The sequence below is a fragment of the Oncorhynchus mykiss genome, chromosome 8 (genome assembly GCF_013265735.2).
Source record: "Oncorhynchus mykiss isolate Arlee chromosome 8, USDA_OmykA_1.1, whole genome shotgun sequence".
Taxonomy (NCBI): Eukaryota; Metazoa; Chordata; class Actinopteri; order Salmoniformes; family Salmonidae; genus Oncorhynchus; species Oncorhynchus mykiss.
In genome coordinates this window covers 23,372,410-23,398,936 of record NC_048572.1, presented here as the reverse complement: position 1 = coordinate 23,398,936, position 26,527 = coordinate 23,372,410, and the positions used below count along the sequence as shown (strand labels likewise).

Here is a 26,527-nt window from a genome sequence, read left to right as displayed (position 1 = left end):
GAATAAATTATTCATCAATATGATCAATATAGTAACACATTTTTCTTATCGCCATAAGACAATAAAAGCATACCAATGCTACTTTGTCACCTCATTATTTGAAAAACATGGTCAATCTGAGGTCAAGTTTTGTCCCATGACTAACTCCATCTACCATACCTTGTTTACATCCAATTGCAATCAACGCTCTATGCCAAATGAACAGTAGTGACCTGTGACTGATAATTGATTTGGTGTGACTGTTCTTAGTGCCACCAATGCTTTAAGACTCTATTAAAGTGTAGCTCAGTTGGGAAGGCACCCTGGTACCGCCACTGTACCAGCCCTCATCACACCACGCAGTCACACAATGTCCAGGGATTGCAGCTTCGCTCAGTAGGGAAAGGTTATCTTGCCCTGACAAAGTGGATGTAATTGCAGTCATTACTCTTCATTACTCATCAGTCAGGATTGGTAGCTTATTAAGTTCAGTTGCAACTCCTGTATGGAGATTCTGTTCCATTCAAAATACCTATTTAACAATTACTTTTCTTCTCTTTCGAAAAAAGACTTAATAACTAATAAAAGAGAACTTCATAGTTAGGCCAAAATGACATAACATAGTGCTTAGGAGTACTAGCCAATTGTACTTTTGTGAGAGAATGTGTGTTTGCACGCGTGTGTTGGTCCATGCATATGTGAAGTTAGAGCTTACCTTGGCGAGGCGTGCCCTCTTGATGAGGTCATTGAGCTTCCTGAGGGCAGCGTTGCGGGGCAGTGACTGGATGTCCTTGAACAGGTCCTGCTCCTCCGCCTCAAACAGCTTACGGTTGTCGGGGATGAGCAGCGGGTGCGACCAGAATGACCCTATATAGACACGGATCACCTCGGGTGTGTTGACGATCTTCCCCAGCGACCACATGAGTGCACCGTAGACCCTCATCAGCTGCTGCGTCTCAATCTGGTCTGCCTTGTTTAGAACCACCCGGATCTTGTCTTCGTGATTCTTCAGGGCCTTGATGACCTCCGAGAACTCGTCTGATATGTCCAGCTTGTGGGCGTCGAAGAGGAGGATGATTCGGTCCACGCGCTCTGCAAACCACTCCAGCACGGCGGCGAAGTCGTAGCCTTTAGACACGTAGGGGGTGAGGGGAAGCAAGGGTGGGAGAGGTGGGAGAGAGGCAAGAGAAAGGCAAGGATGGAGGAGAGCCAGGAGAGAGGCAGGGTAGAGGCAGGGGAATGGCAGGGGAGAAGCAGGAGTGAGGCAAGAGAGAGGCAGGCGAGAGGCAGGAGAGAGGCAGGGGAATGGCAGGGGAGAAGCAGGAGTGAGGCAAGAGAGAGGCAGGTGAGAGGCAGGAGAGAGGCAGGAGAGAGGCAGGTGTGGGAGAGAAGTGGGAGAGAGGCAGGGGAGAGGCAGGAGAGAGGCAGGTGTGGGAGAGAAGTGGAAGAGAGGCAGGGGAGAGGCAGGAGAGAGGCAGGTGTGGGAGAGTAGTGGGAGAGAGGCAGGTGAGAGGCAGGAGAGAGGCAGGCGAGAGGCAGGAGAGAGGCAGGGGAATGGCAGGAGAAAAGTAGGAGTGAGAAAAGAGAGAGGCAGGCGAGAGGCAGGTGTGGGAGAGAAGTGGAAAGAGGCAGGGGAGAGAAGCGGGAGAAAGGCAGGGGAGAGGCAGGTGTGGGAGAGAGGCAGGGGAGAGGCAGGAGAGAGGCAGGGGTGGGAGAGAGCCAGGGGTGGGAGAGAGGCAGGAGAGAGGCAGGGGTGAGGCAGGAGAGAAGCAGGAGAGAGGCAGGGGTGGGAGAGAGTCAGGGGTGGGAGAGAGGCAGGAGAGAGGCAGGGTCAACAACCAGCAGAACAACAGACTGTTGGAAGACCAGGGCGGCCCAGTGGTGTCCAGCTAAGTAACCAGAAGAGTGTTGTGAGCTTGGTAGGCCTATTGCTCAAGAGTATGACAAGTCATCAATTACAAAAGAGAACAGAACCACTTGTTAAGATAGAGGCTGAAAGGCATTTGAACACAATGAGGTAATGGTTGATCATTTGGTATCTTACCACTTACCAGTGAGAACATAACATGATGACATTATTTATTTAAACCCGTGCTAATATATCTTGAACTCACTGCTTGATTTGCACTTAGTTCTCACTACTTGACATGACAGGACAGGACAGGACACGACAGTGTGACTCAGCATATAGCTTCACGACCCTCTTCTCCTCTCCTCGAAGCATTAGCCGCCTGACCTCAAGGGGCTGGAGCGCTAGCCTCTCCTAACCTACCCTCGGCCTCACTGGCTGGATAACAGGCTTTACGCCAAAGGAGGCTGCTGAGGGGAGGACGGCTCATTATAATGGCTGGAACGGAGCTAATGGAATGGCATACAACACCTGGAAACCATGTGTTTGATGTATTTCAAATCAAATCAAATTGTATTTGTCACATGCGCTGAATACAACAGACCTTACAGTGAAATGATTACTTACAAGCCGTAAAAAAAAAAGTAAGAAATAAGATGAACAAATAATTAAAGAGCATCAGTGAATAACAATAGTGGGGCTATATACAGGGGGTACCGGTACAGAGTCAATGTGCGGGGGCACCGGTGTCGAGGTAATTGAGGTAAAATGTACATTTAGGTAGAGTTGTTAAAGTGGCTATGCATAGATAATAACAGAGAGTAGCAGCAGCGTAGAAGTGTGTGTGGGGGGGAGGGGGGGGGGGTAGTCTGGGTAGCCCTTTGAGTAGATGTTCAGCAGTCTTATGGCTTGGTGGTAGAAACTGTTTAGAAGCCTATTAGACCTAGATTTGGCGCTCCGGTACCGATAGCAGACAGAACAGTCTATGATTAGGGTGGCTGAAGTCTTTTGACGATTTCTAGGGCCTTCCTCTGACACCGCCTGGTATAGAGGTCCTGTATGGTAGGAAGCTTCGCCCCGGTGATGTACTGAGCCGTACGCACTACCCTCTGTAGTGCCTTGCGGTCAGAGGCTGAGCAGTTGCCATACCAGGCAATGATGCAACCCGTCAGGATGCTCTCGATGGTGCAGATGTAAAACCTTTTGCCAAATCTTTTCAGTCTCCTGAGGGGGAAAAGGTTTTGTCGTGCCCTCTTCACAACTGTCTTGGTGTGCTTGGACCATGTTAGTTTGTTAGTGATGTGGACGCCAAGGAACTTGAAGCTCTCAACCTGCTCCACTACAGCCCTGTCAATGAGAATGGGGGTGTGCTTGGTCATCCTTTCCCTGTTGTCCACAATCATCTCCTTTGTCTTGATCACGTTGAGGGAGAGGTTGTCCTTGCACCACACGGTCAGGTCTCTGGCCTCCTCCCTATAGGATATCTCATTTTTCGGTGATCAGGCTTACCACTGTTGTGTCATCGGCAAACTTAATGATGGTGTTGGAGTCGTGCCTGGCCGTGCAGTCATGATTGAACAGGGAGTACAGGAGGGGACTGGGCACGCACCCCTGAGGTGTCCCTGTGTTGAGGATCAGCGTGGCGGATGTGTTGTTACCTACCCTTACCACCTGGGGGCGGCCCGTCAGGAAGTCTAGGATCCAGTTGCAGAGGGAGTTGTTTAGTCCCAGGGCCCTTAGCTTAGTGAGGAGCTATGAGGGCACTATGATGTTGAATGGTGAGCTGAAGTCAATAAATAGCATTCTCACATACTGTAGGTGTTCCTTTTGCCCAGGTCGGAAAGGGCAGTGTTGAGTGCAATAGAGATTTCATCATCTGTGCATCTGTTGGGGCGGTATGCAAATTGGAGTGGGTCTAGGGTTTCTGGGATAATGATGTTGATGTGAGCCATGGCTACAGACGTGAGTGCTACGTGTCGGTAATCATTTAGGCAGGTTACCTTAGTGTTCTTGGGCACATGAACTATGGTGGTCTGCTTGAGACATGTTGGTATTACAGACTCAGACAGGGAGAGGTTGAAAAATCAGCGAAAACACTATTTGATACCATTCTATTGGTTCCGCTTCAGCCTTTGCCATGAGCCCGTCCTCCACAATTAATGTGCCACCAACCTCCTGTGCTTTACACTAAGTGGGTAACTGAACCACTTTACTCTCCTCCTGCCAGCAGCAAATAGATAGAGACAGAGGTGTTTCAGCACAGATAAAGAGAATCCCCCAAATGATGGCTAATCTAATGGAGCAATTAGCTGTCTAATCTGAAGGCAGTGATCCCAGAAGCCAGGAGACAAAGAGAGCCGTCGGGGGAAAACAGATTTCACCCGCAGAGAAATGAAAATGTACTCTACTCTCAGATGATGAGTAGTCCATACCCAAAGCATGTATTCGTAGTGAAGAAGGTAGCTAAGTCTCCCACTGACAAGATGTCAGTGGTAGACATAAAATAAGTATGACAGCTTATTTGAATGCCATTGAAATGACAGAGGAGTTCCCATTGGATGGTGATGGTATTTCACTGTATCGTTGATTGGACTCCAGGTTAGCTGAGACCTGACTCCACTTAGCTTTTGGAGAAGTCATTAGCCGAGGGGTTCACATACTTTTCCCAACCTACACTGTGAATGTTTACACAGTGTATTCAATGAAGATGAAAACGTATTATTGTTTGCTTGTTATTCGTTTAAGCAGACTGTCTATTGTTATGTCTTAGATGAAGATCAGATAAAATTTTATGACCAATTTATGCAGAAATCCAGGTAATTCCAAAGGGTTCACATACTTTTTCTTGCCACTGTACGTGCTATAGCATTATGAGGACAATACATAAACATACAGGTTATAGGTACCTTGAGAGAGATAAAGCATCTGTGAGGAACACACAATTGAGTTGAAAGAAGAGAGACAATTGAAAGGACTATGAAATACACTGAACAAAAACATAAATGCAACAATTTCAAAGATTCTACAGAATTACAGTTCATATAAGGAAATCAGTCAATTGAAATAAATGAATTGGGCCCTAATCTATGGATTTCACATGACTGGGAATACAGATATGCATCTGTTGGTCACAGATACCTTAAAAAAAGGTAGGGGCGTGGATTTAAAAAACCCAATGAGTATCTAATGTGACCACCATTTGCCTCACACATCACCTTTGCATAGAGTTAATCAGGCTGTTGATTGTGGCTTGTGGAATGTATTCCCACTCCTCATCAATGTCTGGGAAGAACTGGGACATTTTCAGCTTCCAGGAATTGTGTAGAGACCCTTGCGACATGGGGCCGTGCATTATCAGGCTAATGGCGGCAGATGAATGGCACGACAATGGGCCTCGGGATCTCATCACGGTATCTCTGTGCATTCAAATTGCGATCGATAAAATGCAGTTGTGTTCGTTGTCCATAGCTTATGCCTGCCAATACCATAACCCCACCGCCACGATGGGCATTCTGTTCACAACGTTGACATCAGCAAACCGCTCACCCACACGACGCTGTCTGCCATCTGCCCCATACAGTTGAAATTGAGATTCCTTCGTGTAGAGCACACTTCTACGGTGTGCCATTGGCCATCAAATGTGAACATTTAACTACTGAAGTCGGTTACGACGCTGAACTGCAGTCAGGTCAAGACCCTGGTGAGGATGATGAGAATGCAGATGAGCTTCCCTGAGTTGGTTTCTGACAGTTTGTGCAGAAATTATTCGGTTGTGGAAACCCACAGCTGTCTGGATGGCTTGTCTCAGATGATCCCACACATGAAGAAGATAGATGTGAAGGGCTGGCGTGGTTACACGTGGTCTGCCAAATTCTCTAAAACAACGTTGGAGGTGGCTTATGGTAGAGAAATAAACATTCAATTGCCTGACAACAGCTCTGGTGGACATTCCTGCAATCAGCATGCCAATTGCACGCTCCCTCAAAACTTCAGACATCTGTGAGATAATAAAGCTTTTTCAGCTCATGAAACATGGGACCAACACTTCACATGTTGTGCTTATATTTTTGTTCAGTGTTGAAAAAATACTAAGATGACCACCCAGGACTTCCATTTCAGGTTGATTGTTTGTGCATAGACACATCATAGACACAACAACACAACCTACAACTGTGTTTTTGCAGAGACACTGAATATTTCAATATCAAGACACATATGCCTACCATCTTTCACCTGCATCCTGAAGCACCAAACATCTCTTCTTCAATCTTTCCAACTCCAGGGGTGCTAGGCAGAGCTCCTCCTTACCTTGGAGCACTTACAGCGAAGGGGAAGAGTTCCACAGAATTCCCAGAATTGAAGACCGTACCAGAAGTTGGGATTAGTGTGTTAATGTTGCTCAAATCACAGGCATGGAATATGGCAGCCATGGCCATGTTTCCAGGGAAGGATGTTATCCCATGCCGACACAGGGGATAGAGACGCATAGGCCTCATCCCTGATGATTTGGAAGTTTCACTATGGGGCTTTATTGTTACCTGCAGTAGGGATGGACAATATATCTCTCTTACCTTTTCTTATGAGGTGGTGGTGTTCATTACCTACTTACTACTTCATACGCCTGTTCTAGTGTTTCTCTCAAGTTTATTGACTAGACTTACCCGAAAGATATTGTGGATCAACATTTACTGTAAGGGCTTAAAATGAACTAAACACTACGTCTCATTGCTCCTTCACCTCAGCAGGGACTTTGATACATATAGGCAGCCGCACAGGAGGTAAGAGACCATACGTGAATAATGGGCAGGACAATAAGAGCAGTGAAACTGGTTGGCAGGGATTATAAAACGATGTGGGAACAATAGAGGTTAATGTCAGGGAACCCAGTTATTTCATGGCAGGTCTGGCTTGACGCAGCACTGCAGAAACTCCATAGGGTTTATAGTGTAGTAGTATAGGCAAGCTGCATTGGTTAACACTGTGCTTTCACTACAATACCTCCATATGGGCATTTACGATACTCGCTATAGCCGGGTCCATGTTCATTCGCAGCTGTACATGGGGAGAGACACAAACAGAGGTGAAAATGAAATTAAGGAAAATAAAATTGGGGTTCAGTGCTTCAAGTGGAGATGGAGACGTATGGGTGTACATTATGATAAACACAATACAGTCTAGTAATGCACCTCTCCAGTACTGAAACACAGTCAGGGTCCTGGTAGAATAGAAGGCAAAATGTTTAAAGACCTAGTGCAGTCAAAAATGAGATATTCCTGTCTTTTTATATATATTTCCACACTATGATGTTGGAATAAATTGATGCCCTTTTAGTGTAAGAGCTGTTTGAAAAGACCGCCTGAAATGTCTGCCTGTTTTGCTGGGATGTAGTTCTGTCCTGCCTGGTGACATCACCAGGTGGTAAATGAGTTAATAGACCAATACGAGAGTTCCAAACCTCTCTGCCAATAACAGCTAGTTTCCAGTTTCCCCTCAGACCACTCCCAGACAGATATTTCTCTTCATTTTTGACCATTTTGATTGAAAACATATATTCTGTGGGGTTACCACAGCAACGAGAGAAACCAGAGAGGAGGGGAACGAGACAGAGATGGCAAATATATGCATACTCATACCATTCACACTATAGGGCAAGCCTCAGACAGACCGTCAAGAACCATCACAGAAAATGTTAACTAATTAGCAACATTGCAAGTACTTACTACTTTTTATCATGTTAGCTAACCCCAACCCTAACCTTAACCCCTAACCCAAGGCCTAACTAACGTTGGCTACCTAGCTAACATTATAGCCACCTAGCCACAACAAATTGTAATTTGTAGCATATCATACATTTTGCAAATGTGTTACATATTGTATCAATTGCAATTGATAACATATTGAAAGAACTGCAAGTCTTAAAATATCACATGAATTGTAATTTGTGACATATCATACGAAATGGATGATGGACATCCACAAATGAATTCATATCATACGAAACTTAAGATATCATACTAATTGGAGTGTCCCAGATTTTATTTCCTCTATGTTACATCTACCCCTGAGTCCAGTTGGCAAGGACACACACACACACACACACACACACACACACACACACACACACACACACACACACACACACACACACACACACACACACACACACACACACACACACACACACAGCTGTGCTGACTGTGAGTAAGGTACATTTTGCCTCCATTTATTTGCTATGGGAACACATTGGAGTGGGGGACTTTGTTCTACACATTGATTTTAAGTGGGTGAACAGCCATGGTAGAATAACATTTTAAGACATTACCATATTTTAAGTAGTTTAACTAAAAATTAAAAGTGACGACTATATGTAATCTATCAATATTGGAAGCATCATAAAAGTGGACCTGCGTTAATAAAGAATTGTATACCTTGACATACAATAGTTAACAAACCTGGAGCCAATGTTCTGTATGCTCTGCTTCCAAATCAGATGGAAAGAGTGACTATGTTTTTTAAGGTCCAAAGTCAATCCAAAGGTAACAAGTGTCAGAACTATTAGATATCAAAACTCCCACTTTCTTCACATCACTGACTTGGAACCGAACTGAACACACAATCAGCTAGCTCTATGACTTTGCCTACACTTGGGCTTTAGAAGCCATAGGGAGTGATTGGAATGGGATATCAGATCCAGGAATCTGTCATTTTCCACAGTTCAATGACAGTACAAAAGTAAGGGATAGTCTTCATGTCTTTCTTAGTGCTGTACTTCTGACTCCTTGGCCATCAGAAGTTTAACTGTGTTACTGGTTGACATGGGAACTCAGTTTTGGCCCTTGGCTGTGAAAACACTGTAATCAGACAACGATCTACTTCGGGCAGGCATGCACCCTGTTGAAGATGACGATTGTTTAACTTAAAAGGGTGGAAACCACTTAGTAAATAAATAAATTAAGAAGAGACTGTGGATCTCTTTGTTAGATTCAAATTCAGCAAGCTGAAAATGCATGATCAAATGGTTTATAAAGACTTCATAAACTCAGTTCACCTCATCATGAGGGGCCGCAGTTGCTCACTAACTGACTATCAATTAACTGACTATCAGTGACTGACATAACACAAGAAAAACTGATGACATGCAAACAAATTTCGAAATGGCACCTTGTTTATTCTACTATTCTAACTCGCAACTGTAAGTTGAGACCCCGACTGAGTTCCTGAAAAATAATAATACTGGAGATACATGGTTAAAAAGCTCCAAGTCATTTTCTGAATTACTCTTAACGAGCTTTTATTATACTGCTTTTTTCATTTTTTTACCAAAGGATAAAAACAACAGGGGTATTAGCGATGGCTGCCCATAAACAAACCAGCTCTCTATTTCTCTATAACTACAAGGATAGGGCACACAGTGTGTGGGCTTAGAGACTTTTTTTTATAATTGTCCCTTCTGGGCATCCTTACTGAGGTCATTATCCTGCCCATCTGCCAGGTAAGTCTGTGTTTTTAAGAAACCTGCTTCTCTCTCGTCTCTCTATCCTATGGTTCAGTTCTAATCATACACAGATGGTCACCCTCCTTGTACTCGTGCTGCCATGAAGGGGGAAGGTGTGCCAAATCTCTGTTCAAAGTAATACAATTACTTATTGTGCCAACCCTCTCCAGTCCCCATACATGAGTACTTGTCCCTGGCCAACTGTCGTCAGGCCTCTGGGACTGAAGTAGTTAACAGAGATATGCCCTGTTTGCTACTTAGCTACAACTGGTACTAAAGGGTAATACATTCTGTGAGGTACTTGAAAGTATCAAGCAGTAATTGTCCCTCAACTTTAACCTGTTTCCAACCCACCACTCTTTCTTAAATGTTTGACACAAGCCAAATTATTCAGTGGATGACTACAACATAAACATGGTCATGAGTGATGTTATGTTAATTTGTCCACTGATCCAGGAATCCTAAGACAAAAACAAGCTGTGAAAAGTATCCTCAGTTCTGTCCACTACAGTGCTGTACGTAGGATCCTAAGCTGTACTACACGCATTATTCAGCACCATTAATCCAACAGGCCCTGTCAGGCCAACACGCAGCGCAGTGGGAGAGGAGACAAAACAGCAGCAAGTACACGCAGTACACACACACACAGGCATGTTAGACACTCACACACACATGCACCTGTCTGCTCTAAAAGGATTACACTTGTTAAGCATCTTTTCAACAAGACTACAACCCACATCTCCAAACCACATTAAGCTTACAGCGGGTCAGCTGTTTAACAGAAAGGTTCATATACCTGTTATAAACAATGTTCCTGGGTTTTAAAGTAGTCTCTACAGAGACAAACACTGAGGGCTTATCTTGCTATCTTGTAACACCCGATTGTAAAAGGCAAGTATTTCACAGTGCAACCCAACCTGGTGTGCAGTGTTAAGGCTCCTCACACGGCCAGGCAGCCATTCTCATTAGGAGTGCTAAATCTGAACATCACACTAACACACTAACGAGAGGGAGAGAGCAGCCTGACCCAGAGCATGGGAGAGAGCACAGCTTGCCATGAACTACCATCACACATACTGTAACACGGTGTGTTTGTGTGCTCACATTAGTGTGTGTGCACGTGAGTGACAAATAGAGAGAGAGATAGAGCAAGAGAATGAGAGGGCAAGAGATAAGATTCTAAGCGTCACACACAGTCAGCCAGAGGGAGGCAGCAGTCCAGGGATTCCAGACCAGGGCTTCAGGCTGCAGGGCCGAGACACGGGCAGCTTTACACGCGAGACCGACAGGAAGAGGCTAATGAGAGAGCAGGGCCTAAGGCCCAGCCTGCCCTAATGACTTCTCTGCTCCTAATGGGAATGTACAGGGGCAGGAAGACCACAGCCTTCACTGATGCTATGGATAGAACATTTAGACATTATCAGTGATGTAATATATTAATTGTATTGGGAGGAGAGCTTCTGATGTACAGTGTATGCCTAAACTGTACCTGGAAAAGAGCTTCAAAGTTATCCAACTCTCTGAGGGTGTTTCCACACTTGGTCTTTTTCAGATATTTTTGGTGAACTCAATGTGGTTCGCTTATTTTGTTATTCAGTGTGAACACGCCAAAGAACTCAGACCCCTCAAAAGATCCCTCGAAGCGTACCGAACTGAGACCGTCTCGAGAGGTGGGTTCAGTTCTTTTGAATTCCGCGGTCCAGTGCTCTTTAAGGCAATGTGAACACAAAGCTCCCCAGGTTCACTTGTCATTATTCCCGCACGACAGACTAGACTACCGCAACACTATTTCCTCTGCCATAACCCCTCACATTGCTGCCACTAAATCAAGAACATGATGATGTGCAGGTTCGTGGAAAATAAATGTTTTTGGATATTGATAAGCGATTGTCAAGGATGCACAGAAATGCCAAAATATGTGTGGAGTTTTGTACTGACACAAATTTCTGATAATTTTTTTGCAATATGTGATCTAGTATAAGCTAAGAAAGCTTCATACGCTGTTTATTCGACTATGGGGTTTGAATAGTGTGAGAAGACAAAGACATTTGGTGAGAATCACAACATAGGGAAGGTACAAAATCAAGGTCCGTGCAATCCAGAATCCTTGGGACGTCACAACTCTGACGGTACCCCATTGAAGTTGTCATTTAAAAATGGTTACGGTAAGGGTTAAGGTTAAGGTAAGGGTAGGGGTTACAGTTAGGGTTAGGATTTAGCATAGGGACGTAACAAATATCCCGGATAGCACAAGCCTTCCTTTCTAAAGATAGCAAATGTGAATGCAAAGAGAACTGAGTTACAGTATATACCTTTTTGAAATCACAGACTTCACTTTAAAGAGGACTGAGATTGTTTCTTTTAAAGAGGACTACTGCATATGTGAAAACACCCTGAGATCCCCAGGAAACTCAAACTGAGTCCAAGAGTACATTTTATAACACACGAGAGTGGTTTTTAGGGGCCACTTGGTTAACATCGGCTTTGGGACACGCTCACTTCCTGTTATGAATGCTTTAGGGGCATGAAAGGCACAAGTGCATCACCAATAACAACCCGGGCCAAATTATAGGGAGAACACGCGGACAAACAAGTAGTAACCTGCAATCACAGGCTTTTGATGATGCCACGTTAGAGTCCCTATACTTTAACTCTAGAATCTAGATACACGACCAGCAGTGTGAATTTGAAAGTACATGTAGGCACAATTTTGTGCCTCTGGTCTAATAAAATGGGAACGACTTGACTATACAAAGTAAGATCCTCAGCATATTAGTCATTCAAGCATTTCCAGTAGTCCCAAAACAGGGATGGATTTCACTAGTAAATGCTAAGCTTTACATTTGAATACACATTCAATGACAACATAGGCCTACTCTGCATAAACTGCTGCATACATTTTGTCTCCATAAGCTCTTTTGAGTTTGGTTGTGGCACAAATGATGTTACACAGTTTACTGGACATTTGTGCTTATGTGACGACATTGGAGTTGCTCTGTATGTAGGGGCTCTGGTTCTGACTACTCCATGTTCCCTGTGTATAGCTCTAAAGCTGGGTTCTCTCTCTGCTTCCTCTCTCCTCTCTGCTCCCCTGAATGAGCCCTAATCCGACTGGACCGTGAGCTCACCAAACACAGAGCCACAGACACACAAGCCACCACACCACTGCAACACACACACACCGGCAGCCCAAAGGAAAGTGCTGACGGCCGGGGTGGGCCGTGCTGGGTGATTACTGTGGGCTATCGGGTGGGTGATGGACTTTTGCTGAATGTGGAATGAAGTAACTAACCATGCCCAAAACAAACAGGAGGACACGGACCCCAGCAGAGATTGGCTGGCTGATCTCAGGGGGAGATTACAACCTAGTTGAGCCTGATGCAAACACAGAGGCACACATCTATCTGCCACACCACATGTCCTATAGACTTGGCTTCAGTAGAGTATACAATGGTGAGGTAAGGTTTTTTGGGTCTCAGACAGTTCATAGAGAAGAGAAGAAAAGCACAGCACAGTGTGATATGGCAGAATACAGTAGAAGAGTAGAGGTGTAGTGGTAAGGTGAGATGAGAGCTAAGGTACTGTAGAAGAGTAGAGGTGTAGTGGTAAGGTGAGATGAGAGCTAAGGTACAGTAGAAGAGTAGATGTGTTGTAGTAAGATGAGATGAGATCTAAGATACAGTAGAAGAGTAGAGGTGTAGTGGTAAGTTGAGATGAGATGATAACTAAGGTACAGTAGAAGAGTAGATGTGTAGTGGTAAGGTGAGATGAGATGAGATCTAAGATACAGTAGAAGAGTAGAGGTGTAGTGGTAAGATGAGATGATAACTAAGGTACAGTAGAAGAGTAGAGGTGTAGTGGTAAGGGGAGATGAGATGATAACTAAGGTACAGTAGAAGAGTAGAGGTGTAGTGGTAAGGGGAGATGAGATGATAACTAAGGTACAGTAGAAGAGTAGAGGGGTAGAGGTAAGGTGAGATGATAACTAAGGTACAGTAGAAGAGTAGAGGTGTAGAGGTAAGGTGAGATGAGAACTAAGGTACAGTAGAAGAGTAGAGGTGTAGAGATAAGGTGAGATGAGAACTAAGGTACAGTAGAAGAGTAGAGGTGTAGTGGTAAGGTGAGATGAGATGATAACTAAGGTACAGTAGAAGAGTAGAGGTGTAGTGGTAAGGTGAGATGAGATGATAACTAAGGTACAGTAGAAGAGTAGAGGTGTAGCGGTAAGAAGAGATGAGAACTAAGATACAGTAGAAGAGTAGAGGTGTAGTGGTAAGAAGAGATGAGAACTAAGGTACAGTAGAAGAGTAGAGGTGTAGTGGTAAGGGGAGATGAGATGATAACTAAGGTACAGTAGAAGAGTAGAGGTGTAGTGGTAAGGTGAGATGAGATCTAAGGTACAGTAAAAGAGTAGAGGTGTAGTGGTAAGATGAGATGAGAGCTAAGGTACAGTAGAAGAGTAGAGGTGTAGTGGTAAGATGAGATCTAAGGTACAGTAGAAGAGTAGAGGTGTAGTGCTAAGATGAGATGAGATCTAAGGTACAGTAGAAGAGTAGAGGTGTAGCGGCAAGGTGAGATGAGAGCTAAGGTACAGTAGGGTAGGAGTTCTCAGCAGGTTGCGATCAGCTGGAGGTAACCCTGACCCTGTGGTGAGGAATGAGACTGGACTGGTTCACAGGAAGCCAGAGTTACTCTCTCTTTTCTCTCCCTGACAAGGAACAAAGAGACCCTTTTTCCCAGAATATTGGTGTGTCGCGTGTGCCAAGACATACTTCCGTTCAATCACCTCTGAGGATTCTAAGAATTGTATTTGCATCTCTCACTGTGACATCTATCATCAGTGAAAAGACACAAGAGTGAGGGAAACATTGGCACACACTAAAAGAAAAAGTAATACACCATGTACATACAATGTTGACAATCCATTCTAGCCAGGTCCTTCCAGAGAGTGTTTATGGGGTCAGCCTATGGCGGCCTGCTAGGCTAAGTGATAAGCACCATATATGTCTACTGCAGAGTCTTGATGTCCTTAATGATAAGAGGGCTGGAACACTGTGACATCATGGTGACATTGATCAGTACTCCTGTCCCCTTTGCCATTCGCAGAGCCACAGATGCATTCAGAATATCAGAGGGCATAAAGGAAGGTGTATTTACATACTTTGCAGCTTTGAAACCCCTATGAGAGTCATCACTGAAATAAAACACAGATTTCTTATTAGGATTAAGCAGAGTGTACTCAGAGACTAATAGACAATGGTCTTTACTGTTTACTGGAATTCATGTGGAAAGAGCTGCTGGACCATGTTACACAGTCCTATAAACATAGGGGTGTTGCATAGAGTATCTCACGCTGATCTATGGTGTCTTTCAACACATCATGATTGAATGCAGATTTAAACAATGCCACGCTACACGTTTCCCTGACTTCCCATACAGTATGTGGTTTTAAAGGGTCAAAGGGTCAGAGGAAAAAAAGGTCAGTCACAGAGAAGCAGGATATCTGAAGGTTGCTTGCTATTTTCACCACAAATATTGGGAATTAAAGGTTCAAATATGTCCCAGAAAATGCTAATAGAGTAATTCCAGAAGTGGTTTCAGTGTGGAAGACACAATCACACGGAAAGTTTTGATCCAGAACTGGCTATGCAAATGTCTCAGTGGGTTCAGCAGCACAGGTGGAGAGAGGAGAGGAGGTTGTATGGGATGAGGGGTTGAGAGAGGGGTGGAGATATGGGTAGAGGAGTGGAGAGAGGGGTAGAGGGGTTGAGAGAGGGGTGAAGAGAGGGGTAGAGGGATTGTAAGGGATGGAGAGGTTGAAAGAGGGGTAGAGGGGTTGAGAGAAGGGTATAAGGGTGGAGACATGGGTGGTGGGTTGAAAGAGGGGTGGAGAGGTAAAGAGAGGGGTGGAGAGGTAAAGAGAGGGGTTTAGAGGTAAAGAGAGGGTTGGAGAGGTTGAGAGAGGGGTGGAGAGGTTGAGAGAGGCATGGAGAGGTTGAGAGAAGGGTGGAGAGGTTGAGAGAGGGGTAGAGTGGTTGAGAGAGGCATGGAGACGTTGAGAGAAGGGTGGAGAGGTTGAGAGAGGGGTAGAGTGGTAAAGAGATTGGTGGAGAGGTTGAGAGAGGGGTGGAGAGGTTGAGAGAGGGGTAGAGTGGTAAAGAGATGGGTGGAGAGGTTGAGAGAGGGGTGGAGAGGTTGAGACTGGCGTGGAGAGGTTGAGAGAAGGGTAGAGAGGTTGAGAGAGGGGTGGAGAGAAAGAGAGGGGTGGAGAGAAAGAGAGGGGTTTAGGGGTAAAGAGAGGGGTGCAGAGGTTGAGAGAGGGGTGGAGAGGTTGAGAGAGGCATGGAGAGTTTGAGAGAAGGTTGGAGAGGTTGAGAGGGGTAGAGTGGTTGAGAGAGGCATGGAGAGGTTGAGAGAAGGGTGGAGAGGTTGAGAGAGGGGTAGAGTGGTAAAGAGATGGGTGGAGAGGTTGAGAGTGGGGTGGAGAGGTTGAGAGTGGGGTGGAGAGGTTGAGAGAGGGGTGGAGAGGTTGAGAGAGGGGTAGAGTGGTAAAGAGATGGGTGGAGAGGTTGAGAGAGGGGTGGAGAGGTTGAGACTGGCGTGGAGAGGTTGAGAGAAGGGTGGAGAGGTTGAGAGAGGGGTGGAGAGGTAAAGAGATGGGTGGAAAGGTTCAGAGAGGGGTGGAGAGGTTGAGAGAGGCGTGGAGAGGTTGAGAGAGGGGTTGAGAGGTTGAGAGAGGGGTAGAGTGGTAAAGAGATGGGTGGAGAGGTTGAGAGAGGGGTGGAGAGGTTGAGACTGGCGTGGAGAGGTTGAGACTGGCGTGGAGAGGTTGAGAGAGGGGTGGAGAGGTTGAGAGAGGGGTGGAGAGGTAAAGAGATGGGTGGAAAGGTTCAGAGAGGGGTGGAGAGGTTGAGAGAGGCGTGGAGAGGTTGAGAGAAGGGTGGCGAGGTTGAGAGAGGGGTGGAGAGGTAAAGAGAGGGTTGGAGTGGTAAAGAGATGGGTGGAGAGGTTCAGAGAGGGGTGGAGAGGTTGAGAAAGGCGTGGAGAGGTTGAGAGAAGGGTGGAGAGGTTGAGAGAGGGGTGGAGAGGTAAAGAGATGGGTAGAGAGGTTGAGAGAGGGGTGGAGAGGTTGAGAGAGGGGTGGAGTGGTAAAGAGATGGGTGGAGAGGTTGAGAGAATGGTGGAGAGGTTGAGAGAGGGGTGGAGAGGTTGAGACAGGGGTGGAGAGGTTGAGAGAGGGGTGGAGAGGTTGAGAGCCATACCTCTGCTGATCCTCTGCTTCTCTCCAGACAGGATACCAGGAGTATCAATCACACTGATGCTCTCCAGAACAGGGTTGGGCAGCTGGGCACACACAAACCTACAGGACATAAGACAAGATATAAGAAACACTTTAGATAGACCGACACTGAAGAATTACAGAGCCTACATGATCAAATCTGACACAGAAAAAGAGTCGGACAAACACTCCCAGACTAACACATAGACACACAGACAGATAGTTGGGTTTTCTTCATGTAAAACAAAGTATTGACCACTTTGGACAGTTTGTCTTAGGATTCAAAAAGGCAACTGGTAATGTTTGACATTCAACCATGTTCCAACTGTGACATTGGCTTTTTCTTGTCTATGGAAACTTGATCACACTGATGTCGGAAATACAACTGATAATAAATCAGAATGTTAGATACATAGTTGAGCTGAACTCTACCCTTTACTCTTGGAGTCTTCACTGCTTAGGGAACGTGCATTATACACATGTTTATCTGTTTAAACTGTTTTCTGAGCCAAGGCAAATTTCTGTATACTTACTGTGGTACGACAAAGAGCGGCCCTAAGCCAAGAACCCTAACAAACCTTACTCCACACATGTGTTCTGCTACTTAACATCAGAGCCACCTGCTGAAACCATCACAAACCATGTGTTCATATCATCTCCCTTAGGACACACGCTATTAGACCACAGCCTTGTGCTGACATTGGAAGCCCTACGTTGATTGCTCCCTCAACCTCTCGTGATCCAAAGTATGAATAGCATATTTAAGAAACACTTAATAGGTAATAAGGCAATAAGCAGCGAGCCCTTACCCAGAGCGAGGTGTGAGGTATGTATGACACGCGCACATCAGATGATAAGGGTTAACAGACCCACTGACGGTCTGCCACTAAAAGGGGATACCCCTGGACGGTGAGCAGAGGGAAATTCAATCAGAGGTGGAATGTAGAGCTTGTGTAGCAGGTCTCTCCTCGTGGCATGATATCATCCTGTGACATGATATCATCCTGTGACATAGTAAACACAGCTACCGTTGAGGCAGGCTAAACTTAACTTTCACTCTCGCTCCTGCACTCAGTCCGCCTCCCTCCCTTTCCTTCTCTCAAGGACTGTGAGTTTCATGCCAACTGAGAAATATTTAATACTTTGGCATCAGTAAGCTAAGCAACTTACATTGTTTCCCTACATAAATCAAAGCGTGGGGTTATTCTCAAACAAATTGGAATTTCAAATTAAATTGTAATCTGAAACGTATTGGAAACTCAGCAGGAGCACAGAGAAACACTCACATGACTAACTAGTAGAGTTCCAGAGAAATCTTTTGGCCATTTGAGCTCAAAGCAAGTTTGAAAAATTCTTCTCCCAGGGGCCTTTAGAATGTGAAACTCCAAAAACTGATGCACAGTATTGATATTCAATGCTAATTAGTTACTGAACATTCACCATTCTATCTTTGATAAGGCATCTAAAAACAACCTGTAACAGTGCGCTTTTCATTTGTTGTATACAAACATGAGTCATCCAACTATATAGAGCAGGTATTCTCAAATTGGGATACACGCAACGCCGTCGGAGTAAGCCAAATAAAAATGTGATTCACATTTAAAAACAGTCCATTTATTCTTTCCAACAGGGCTATACATTTGGGTGAGGTTTTTTTCCTCGCCTGAGTAGCCTCGTTTCACTGCCAAAAATAAATTTAAACCATCTACTGTTCAGTGAAAAAACAATACAATGTCAAATACAGGTAGCCTAGTCAAATAATTAACATCCAATTACATGAACCATTACTCTCTCCACTAACGGTCCATATGTAGCCAAACGTAGCTGCTGCTCATATTGGTATCTGTACTCATGGCGCAAAAGCCATGACAGGGAGATGGAGTGGTAACGCTCGTGCAAGCAGTTGCTCCAGACGTCACTTGGGTACACTGCAGCATCCACCGAGAGGCTCTTGCTGCCAAGGGAATGCCTGACAGCTTGAAAGATGTTTTTAACACTACAGTGAAAATGGTTTACTATGTTAAAGCAAGGACCCTTTTCTGCACTATGCAATGATATGGGCAGCGACCATGTAATGCTTTTACATCAGACAGAAGTGCGCTGGTTATCAAGGGGCAAAATATGGACATGTTTTTTTTTTAATTGAGAGATGAGCTTAAAGTTGTCTTAACTGGTTTTCACTTGTCTGACAGCTTGCATGATGATGAGTTTCTCACACGACTGGCCTATTTGGGAGATATTTTTTCTCGCCTGAATGATCTGAATCTAGGATTACAGGGACTCTCCGCAACTATATTCAATGTGCGGGACAAAATTCAGGCTATGATTAAGAATTGGAGCTAATTTCTGTCTGCATTAACAAGGACAACACACAGGTCTTTCCATCATTGTATGATTTTTTGTGTGCAAAAGAACTCAAGCTTACGGACAATGTCAAATGTGATATAGCAAAGCACCTGAGTGAGTTGCGTGTGCAATTACGCAGGTACTTTCCTGAAACGGATGACACAAACAACTGGATTCGTTATCTCTTTCATACCCTGCCTCCAGTCCACTTACCGATATCTGAACAAGAGTCTCATTGAAATTGCAACAAGCAGTTCTGTGAAAATTTAATTTAATCATAAGCCACTGCCAGATTTCTGGATTGGGCTGTGCTCAGAGTATCCTGCCTTGGCATATCGCACTGTTAAGACACTGATGCCCTTTGCAACCACGTACCTATGTGAGAGTGGATTCTCGGCCCTCACTAGCATGAAAACTAAATACAGGCACAGACTGTGTGTGGAAAATGATTTAAGACAGACTCTTTCCAATACAACCCAACATTGCAGAGTTATGTGCATCCTTTCAAGCACACCCTTGTCATTAACCTGTGGTGAGTTATTCACAATTTTCGAACAAATAAGATGGTCAAATAAAGAGCAAAATTATTGATTATTATTATATTATTATTTGTGCCCTGGTCCTATAAGAGCTCTTTGTCACTTCCTATGAGCCGGGTTGTGATGAAAACTCCCACTCATTCTTATGTTTAATAAACATATTGTTTAGTGTGTGTGTGTGTGTGGCAGGCTTACAAAGATGGCCACAAACAACATTTGAGAGTTCGCTGACCCTGGTGCTAGAGGGGGTACGCAGCTGGAGGTTGAATGTTTGAAGTTGTACAGGACTATAAAAAGGGAACCACTGCTATAGATGAATAAAAAACACTACATGTGGATTGTTATAGTCTCACCTGTTGAGAAATGCGTTTCCGAAGACGTTGAGCTTCCTGAAGGGTTTCTTGGGGTCGACCACCAGGGCATTGCCAGGGATCAGCCCCTCCGTGTCTCCATGCATCACTGCAATGAAGGAGTCTGTGGTGGGCTCTGGTCCGATCCGCATTCCAGGGAAATCCTGCTCCAACAGGTATCTGGGGAGTAATAGGAGACATGGATCTCTGGTTATGCTTTTCTTTATTGTCCACTATCTTAGTTGACCTGTTACTTTACAACCCCTATACATCTGCCCTTTACATGGCAAACTTGTACATCTTTTAAAATAAAATATTAGCAATGTTGAATTATAGGGTCACGGTCCAAGAGTTTATACTTGAATGAGTCTGAATTAATATCACAGATGTCAAATCTCTTCTAAATAGAGATTTGTGTGTAATATTGTAAAGATTTAGCATAATTCTATAGAATGTGCAGAATCCTACAAATGCATTGAATCGTAAATACTTGATTTCTCTGGTGATTCATTACTCAAGGCACTAAATTGTCATTTTAAACCACTTTCAACACTTAAAGCACTAACAGATGTGAGGTCAACCAGCTGATACTCTATGTATCCACTCTACACACACCCTGTCATAGGGGTCAACAGTGCTGGCTAGTACAGTTTCTCTGTATACACTGTTTAACTCCATAACACAGTGCCATTGCAATGATAGATGTGAGGAGCACTGACACAAACCAGAATATATTGTCTTATTTTCCAGACCCAGATGTTTATCCTTCCCACTAGGGTTGGGCGGTATCTAGATTTCCATACCGTCATACCGTTTCTGTACCATACCGGGGTATACGGTATTACCGGACGTGCACACAAGGGGCGCTATACCCCCCAAAAAAGTATATACATTTTTGACCCACAAAATAATTTAGGCAACAAGGATTTTGATCCAAGTGGGGATTAAATGTCTCTACTATCACCAAGAAGCTTGATCTTGACAGCTAGCTACTTCGCTAGATAGTTAGCAAACCAAATGAATAGCTGGAGCCCTGAGCTGCATATCCTTTATTTGACACATCTTAGAATTGTTCCAGTTATTCTTAACTTATAAGTTATAAGGAGTGGCGTAGCATGCACCCCCGCAGCCCCCGTGAGACGTTGGTGCCCCAAACCCCCCGCATTTAAAAAAAATATATATTATTGTTATTGTTATTTCTGGCATTTAAAATCATACCCTCGGTATTTCGAAATACCCCGGCGTGCGGTATAAACGGTATACCGCCCAAGCCTACTTCCCACAGCTCTGCCACTGAGGCTTCGGTGAGATGAAGGGAGGCAGAGGGACTGTGTTATGTCCATCATGATGGCAACGTTAATGAATTACCTTGTGTGTGTGCAAGTGTGTGTGTGCGTGCAAGTGTGTATGTGTGTGTGCACGCGTGTGTGTTTGGAAACAGACTAGAGAGGAAAGAGCTAAGCCTGTGTGCTTTCATAACACTTAGGACTGAGGAGTCAGCACACACACACACACAAACACAGGCCTAGCTCTCACTGCCACTTTTCCTACTGCAGCCGCTGCTACTTGCTGCCACCACATAGGCACATCCTCTATGAATAATGCACCACAGCACAGGAAACTGAAGACGCTGCCTATGGCCCTATCCTGCAGGACAGTGGCCTCACGTAGGGCACAAACCACAGAGAAATGGAGAGTAGCCACACTAGCCCAGTCCACCTCTCAGTTTCCTCTATCCCCAAGCCATTAGAGAGGCTAGCTCTGGAAACTCTTGGCAATGGACTGAACCATGACTGTCAGAGGCAGAATAGGAAACCAACACAAAGTCATCACCTCACTTGGTCAGTGCTGAACCGTAGCTGATTAAATATTCAAACAATTCCAACTTTTGAAACTGACATATATTGCCGGGATTCAGCATAAATGATTTGTCAATGCTTTATGATGCTTCAAAATATGATTTAGCAAAGTAAACTATAGAGTGCACAAGCAACAAAAAAAATCTGTATAATTATATTAAAAGCTTCCAGAGATGAGAAAGATTTTTATCCGGGGAATTGTGATCCATATCCAATCCAGTCTTGTCCAGGGATTGGTATACCTGGAATTCAGCGTAAGCCTGGTACAATCGCAACCAGAGAGACACTTCAGGGATTTCTCTCTCTGTCTGTACCAAGGGACCACGACCACATCTGGTTACAGAATGTTATAATAGCGCCAGAGGAGATGGCTGCTGTTTTACGATCCCCTAAACAATTGTGATATTGTGTGTTGTTTCGCGTTATTTGTAACTTATTTTATACATAATGTTTCTGCCACTGTGTCTTATGACTGAAAAGAGCTTCTAGATACCAGGACAGCGATTACCTCACCCCGTACTGGAGGAATACTTTTTCTTTACCGAGGAATGTGAAGAATTTACTTCAGACATGCGACAAGGCCCTCATCCCTGTCATTCGTAGGGGAAAGAGACAGAGACATCAGGGACGAAGGTCTGGGTGCCTTGTAAGGATCCGATGGTGAGTGTGTAATCTCCCTTTACCATCGGTCCTATTAGCAAATGTACAATCAATAGAAAAAAAATAGACAAACTACGATCACGTGTATATCCTACCAACGGGACATTAAAAACTGTAATATCTTATGTTTCACAGTCGTGGCTGAACGACAACATTAATAACAAACAGCTGGCGGGTTTTACGCTTTTTCGGCAGGATAAAACAGTGGCGTCTGGTAAGAGGTGGTCTATGTTTATTTGTAAACAACAGCTGGTGCACGAAATCTAAGGAAGTCTCAAGGTTTTGCTCGCCTGAGGTAGAGTATCTCATGATAAGCTGTAGACCACGCTATTTACCAAGAGGATTTTCATCTATATTCTTCGTAGCTGTCTATTTACCACCACAAACCGATGCTGGCACTAAGACCACACTCAATGAGCTGTATATGGCCATAAGAAAACAGGAAAATGCTCATCCGGAGGTGGCGCTCCTAGTGGCCGGGGACTTTAATGCTGGGAAACTTAAATCTATTTTACCTCATTTATACCAGCATGTTAAATGTGCAACCAGAGGGACAAAAACTCTAGACTACCTTTGCTCCACACACAGAGACACATACAAAGCTCTCCCTCGCCCTCCATTTGGCAAATCTGACCATAATTCTATCCTCCTGATATCTGCTTACAAACAAAAACTAAAGCAGGAAGCACCATCGACTCGGTCAATAAAAAAAAGTGGTCAGATGAAGCAGATGCTCAGCTACAGGACTGTTTTACTAGAATAGACTGGAATATGATTCTTCCGATGGCAATGAGGAGTACACCACATCAGTCACTAGCTTCATCAGTAAGTGCATTGATGACGTCGTCCCCACAGTGACCGTACGTACACACCTCAACCAGAAGCCATGGATTACAGGAAACATCGCACAGAGCTAAAGGGTAGAGCTGCCGCTTTCAACGAGCGGGACTCTAACCCAGAAGCTTATAAGAAATCCCACTATGCCCTCCGACAAACGATCAAACAGGCAAAGCGTCAATTCCATGACTAAGATTGAATCATACTACAACGCCTCCAATGCTCGTTGGATGTGACAGGGCTTGCAAACTATTACAGACTACAAAGGGAAGCACAGCCGCGAGCTGTGGCAAGTAACACTGAAACACGAGGCAAGTAGTAACACTGAAACATGCATGAGCGCATCAGCTGTTCCGGACGACTGTGTGAGTAAGACCTTTAAACAGGCCAACATTCACAAGGCCGCAGGGCCAGACGGATTACTAGGATGTGTACTCAGAGCATGCGTTGACCAACTGGAAAGTGTCTTCACTGACATTTTCAACCTGTCCCTGACTGAGTCTGTAATACCAATATGTTTCAAGCAGACCACCATTGTCCCTGCACCCAGAACACTAAGGTAACCTTCCTAAATGACTACTGACCCATAGCACTCATGTCAGTAGCCATGAAGTGCTTTAAAAGGCTGGTCATGGCTCACATCAACACCATTATCCCAGAAACCCTAGACTCACTCCAATTTGCATACTGCCCCAACAGATGCACAGATGATGCAATCTCTATTGCACTCAACACTGCCCTTTCCCACCTGGACAAAAGGAACACCTATGTGAGAATGCTATTCATTGACTACAGCTCAGCGTTCAACACGATAGTGGTAAGGGTAGGTAACAACACATCCGCCATGCTGATCCTCAACACAGGCGCCCCTCAGGGGTGCGTGCTCAGTCCCCTCCTGTACTCCCTGTTCACTCATGACTGCATGGCCAGGCACAACTCTAACACCATCATCAAGTTTGCGGATGACACAACAGTGGTAGGCCTGATCACCGACAACGATGAGACAGCCTATAGGGAGGAGATCAGAGACCTGGCCATGTAGTGCCAGGACAACATCCTCTACGTGATCAAGACAAAAATAGATGATTGTGGACTACAGGAAAAGGAGGACCGAGCACGCCCCCATTCTCATCGACGGGGCTATAGTGGAGCAGGTTGAGTGCTTCAAGTTCCTTGGTGTCCACATCACCAACAAACTATCATGGTCCCCCTCAGACGACTGAAAAGATTTGGCATGGGTCCTCAGGTTCTACAGCTGCACCATCGAGAGCATCCCGACTGGATGCATCACTGCCTGGTGTGGAAACTGCTCGCCCTCCGACCGCAGGCACTACAGAGGGTAGTGTGTACGGCCAAGTACTTTACTGGGGCCAAGCTTCCTGCCAATCCAGGACCTCCATACCAGGCGGAGTCAGACGAAGGGCCTAAAAATTGTCAAAGACTCTAGCCACCCTAGTCATAGACTGTTCTCTCTGCTACCGCACGGCAAGCCAAGTCTAGGCCCAAAAGGCTTCTTAACAGCTTCTACCCCCAAGCCTTGAGACTCCTAAACAGCTAATAAAAGGGCTACCCAGACCCCTCTTTTACACTGCTGCTACTCTCTGTTTATTATCTATTCATGGTCACTTTAACTCTACCTACATGTACACATTACCTAAATTACCTCGACTAACCGGTGCCCCCGCCCATTGACTCTGTATCGGTACCCCCTGTATATACTGCAGCATCGCTATTGTTATTTTACTGCTGTTGTTTAATTACTCAAAAAATTGTTTTTACTTAATTAACACTTACAGCATTTCACTATAAGGTCTACTACACCTGTTGTATTCGGTAGGGCATGTGACAAATAACTTTAGATTTGATTTTGATTTGTTTTAGTTTCACTGTGGATTTCAAAGGACTGCCTAATTAAGATCACTCATTTTGCCAGATTGAGACAGAACCCTACCAACAAACCCACAGCCAGCTGTCATTCTCACCCACATATGCAAAAGCATGAGAACAAAGCTCTACTCATCTCCTGCTATTCAATTACATAACCGCAATATGATTACTTGATCGCAAATAAGTACTACAACCTAAAGCTAATAGCTCATTTAGGAAGTGCCCCAAAGCTTTTCAGACCTTACAACCTGATCCTACACAGTAAGTGCTTTCCGTGGCCAGGGGCATTCTCTACATGATTCCAGACTGATGTCTCACACTTGCCTCTCTATAACTCCTGGACTAGTCGCTCTGGAAACTATTAGTGACTATAAGTTGCTATAGCAATAACGGAACAGATTGGAGGGTTGGAGACAGCAGGGTTTATCAGTGACACCAGAGGACTGCATCTCACCATTGGTCTTAGGATGGCAGGAGAAATACTAGCATGCACTGGCATTACTGCACAGCAAGAGGGATGCACTTAGTCTCACTGGTAAAGTTTGATGTGGAAACATGTCACAAAGGCAATGATACAAGTAGAGAGCAGGAAAAGGGTACTAGGCTACACATCTCAACACACAGAAGAGGTTCAACTACTTTCTGCCTTTCATATGCCCATACAGCACATATATCTGATTTTAGTTAATTATACACTGAACAAAAATATAAACGCAACATGTAAAATGTTGGTTCCATGTTTCATAAGCTGAAACAAAGGATCCCAGAAATGTTCCATGCACACAAAAAGCCTATTTCTCTCAAAATTTGTGCACAAATTTGTTTACATCCCTGTTCGCGAGCATTTCTCCTTTGCCAAGATAATCCATCCCCCCGACAGGTGTGGCATGCTCATTACACATGTGAACTTTGTGCTGGGGACACACAACAAAATGCAACATATTTTTGTTTTGAGGGAGCGTGCACTTAGCATGCTGACTGTAGGAATATCCACCAGCGCTGTTAACAAATAATTTAATGTTCATTTCACTAAGCCACCTCCAACATAATTTTAGAGAATTTGGCAGTACGTCCAACGCCTCACAACCGGTGACCACGTATAAACACATCAGCCCAGAACCGCCACATCTGGCTTCTTCACCTGCGGGATCATCTGTGACCAGCCACCCAGACAGATGATTCCTGCACAACCTGTCAGAAACCGTCTGAGGGAAGCTCATCTGCGTGCTCGTTATGGTATGGGCAACCATAAGCAACAGACAACGAACACAATTGCATTTTTACGTTGGCAATTTGAATGCACAGAGATACCGTGAAAACATCCTGAGCCCAGTTGTCGTGTCGTGCATCCGCCGCCATCACCTCATGTTCCAGCATGATAATGCGCGGCCCCATGTCGTAAGGATCTGTACACAATTTCTGGAAACTGAAAATGTCCCAGTTCGTC

At 44.7% G+C, this 26,527-nt stretch overlaps 1 protein-coding gene across 3 annotated transcripts in view; it reads right to left on the bottom strand.

Annotated features, from left to right (window-relative positions):
• The window catches only part of LOC110529639 (EH domain-containing protein 3), a 37,215-nt gene that overhangs the window by 6,587 nt on the left and 4,101 nt on the right, over positions 1–26,527 (bottom strand). For 2 of the 3 annotated variants that reach the window (XM_036985055.1, XM_036985056.1), the window contains 4 exons: positions 19,841–20,017; positions 16,586–16,683; positions 6,827–6,880; positions 695–1,107 (listed from right to left, as the gene is read on the bottom strand). In XM_036985055.1, coding sequence (XP_036840950.1) covers positions 695–1,107; positions 6,827–6,880; positions 16,586–16,683; positions 19,841–20,017 — 742 coding nt within the window. The remainder of the gene's footprint in view (positions 1–694; positions 1,108–6,826; positions 6,881–16,585; positions 16,684–19,840; positions 20,018–26,527) is intronic. The other variant, XM_036985057.1, reaches the window with a different exon arrangement.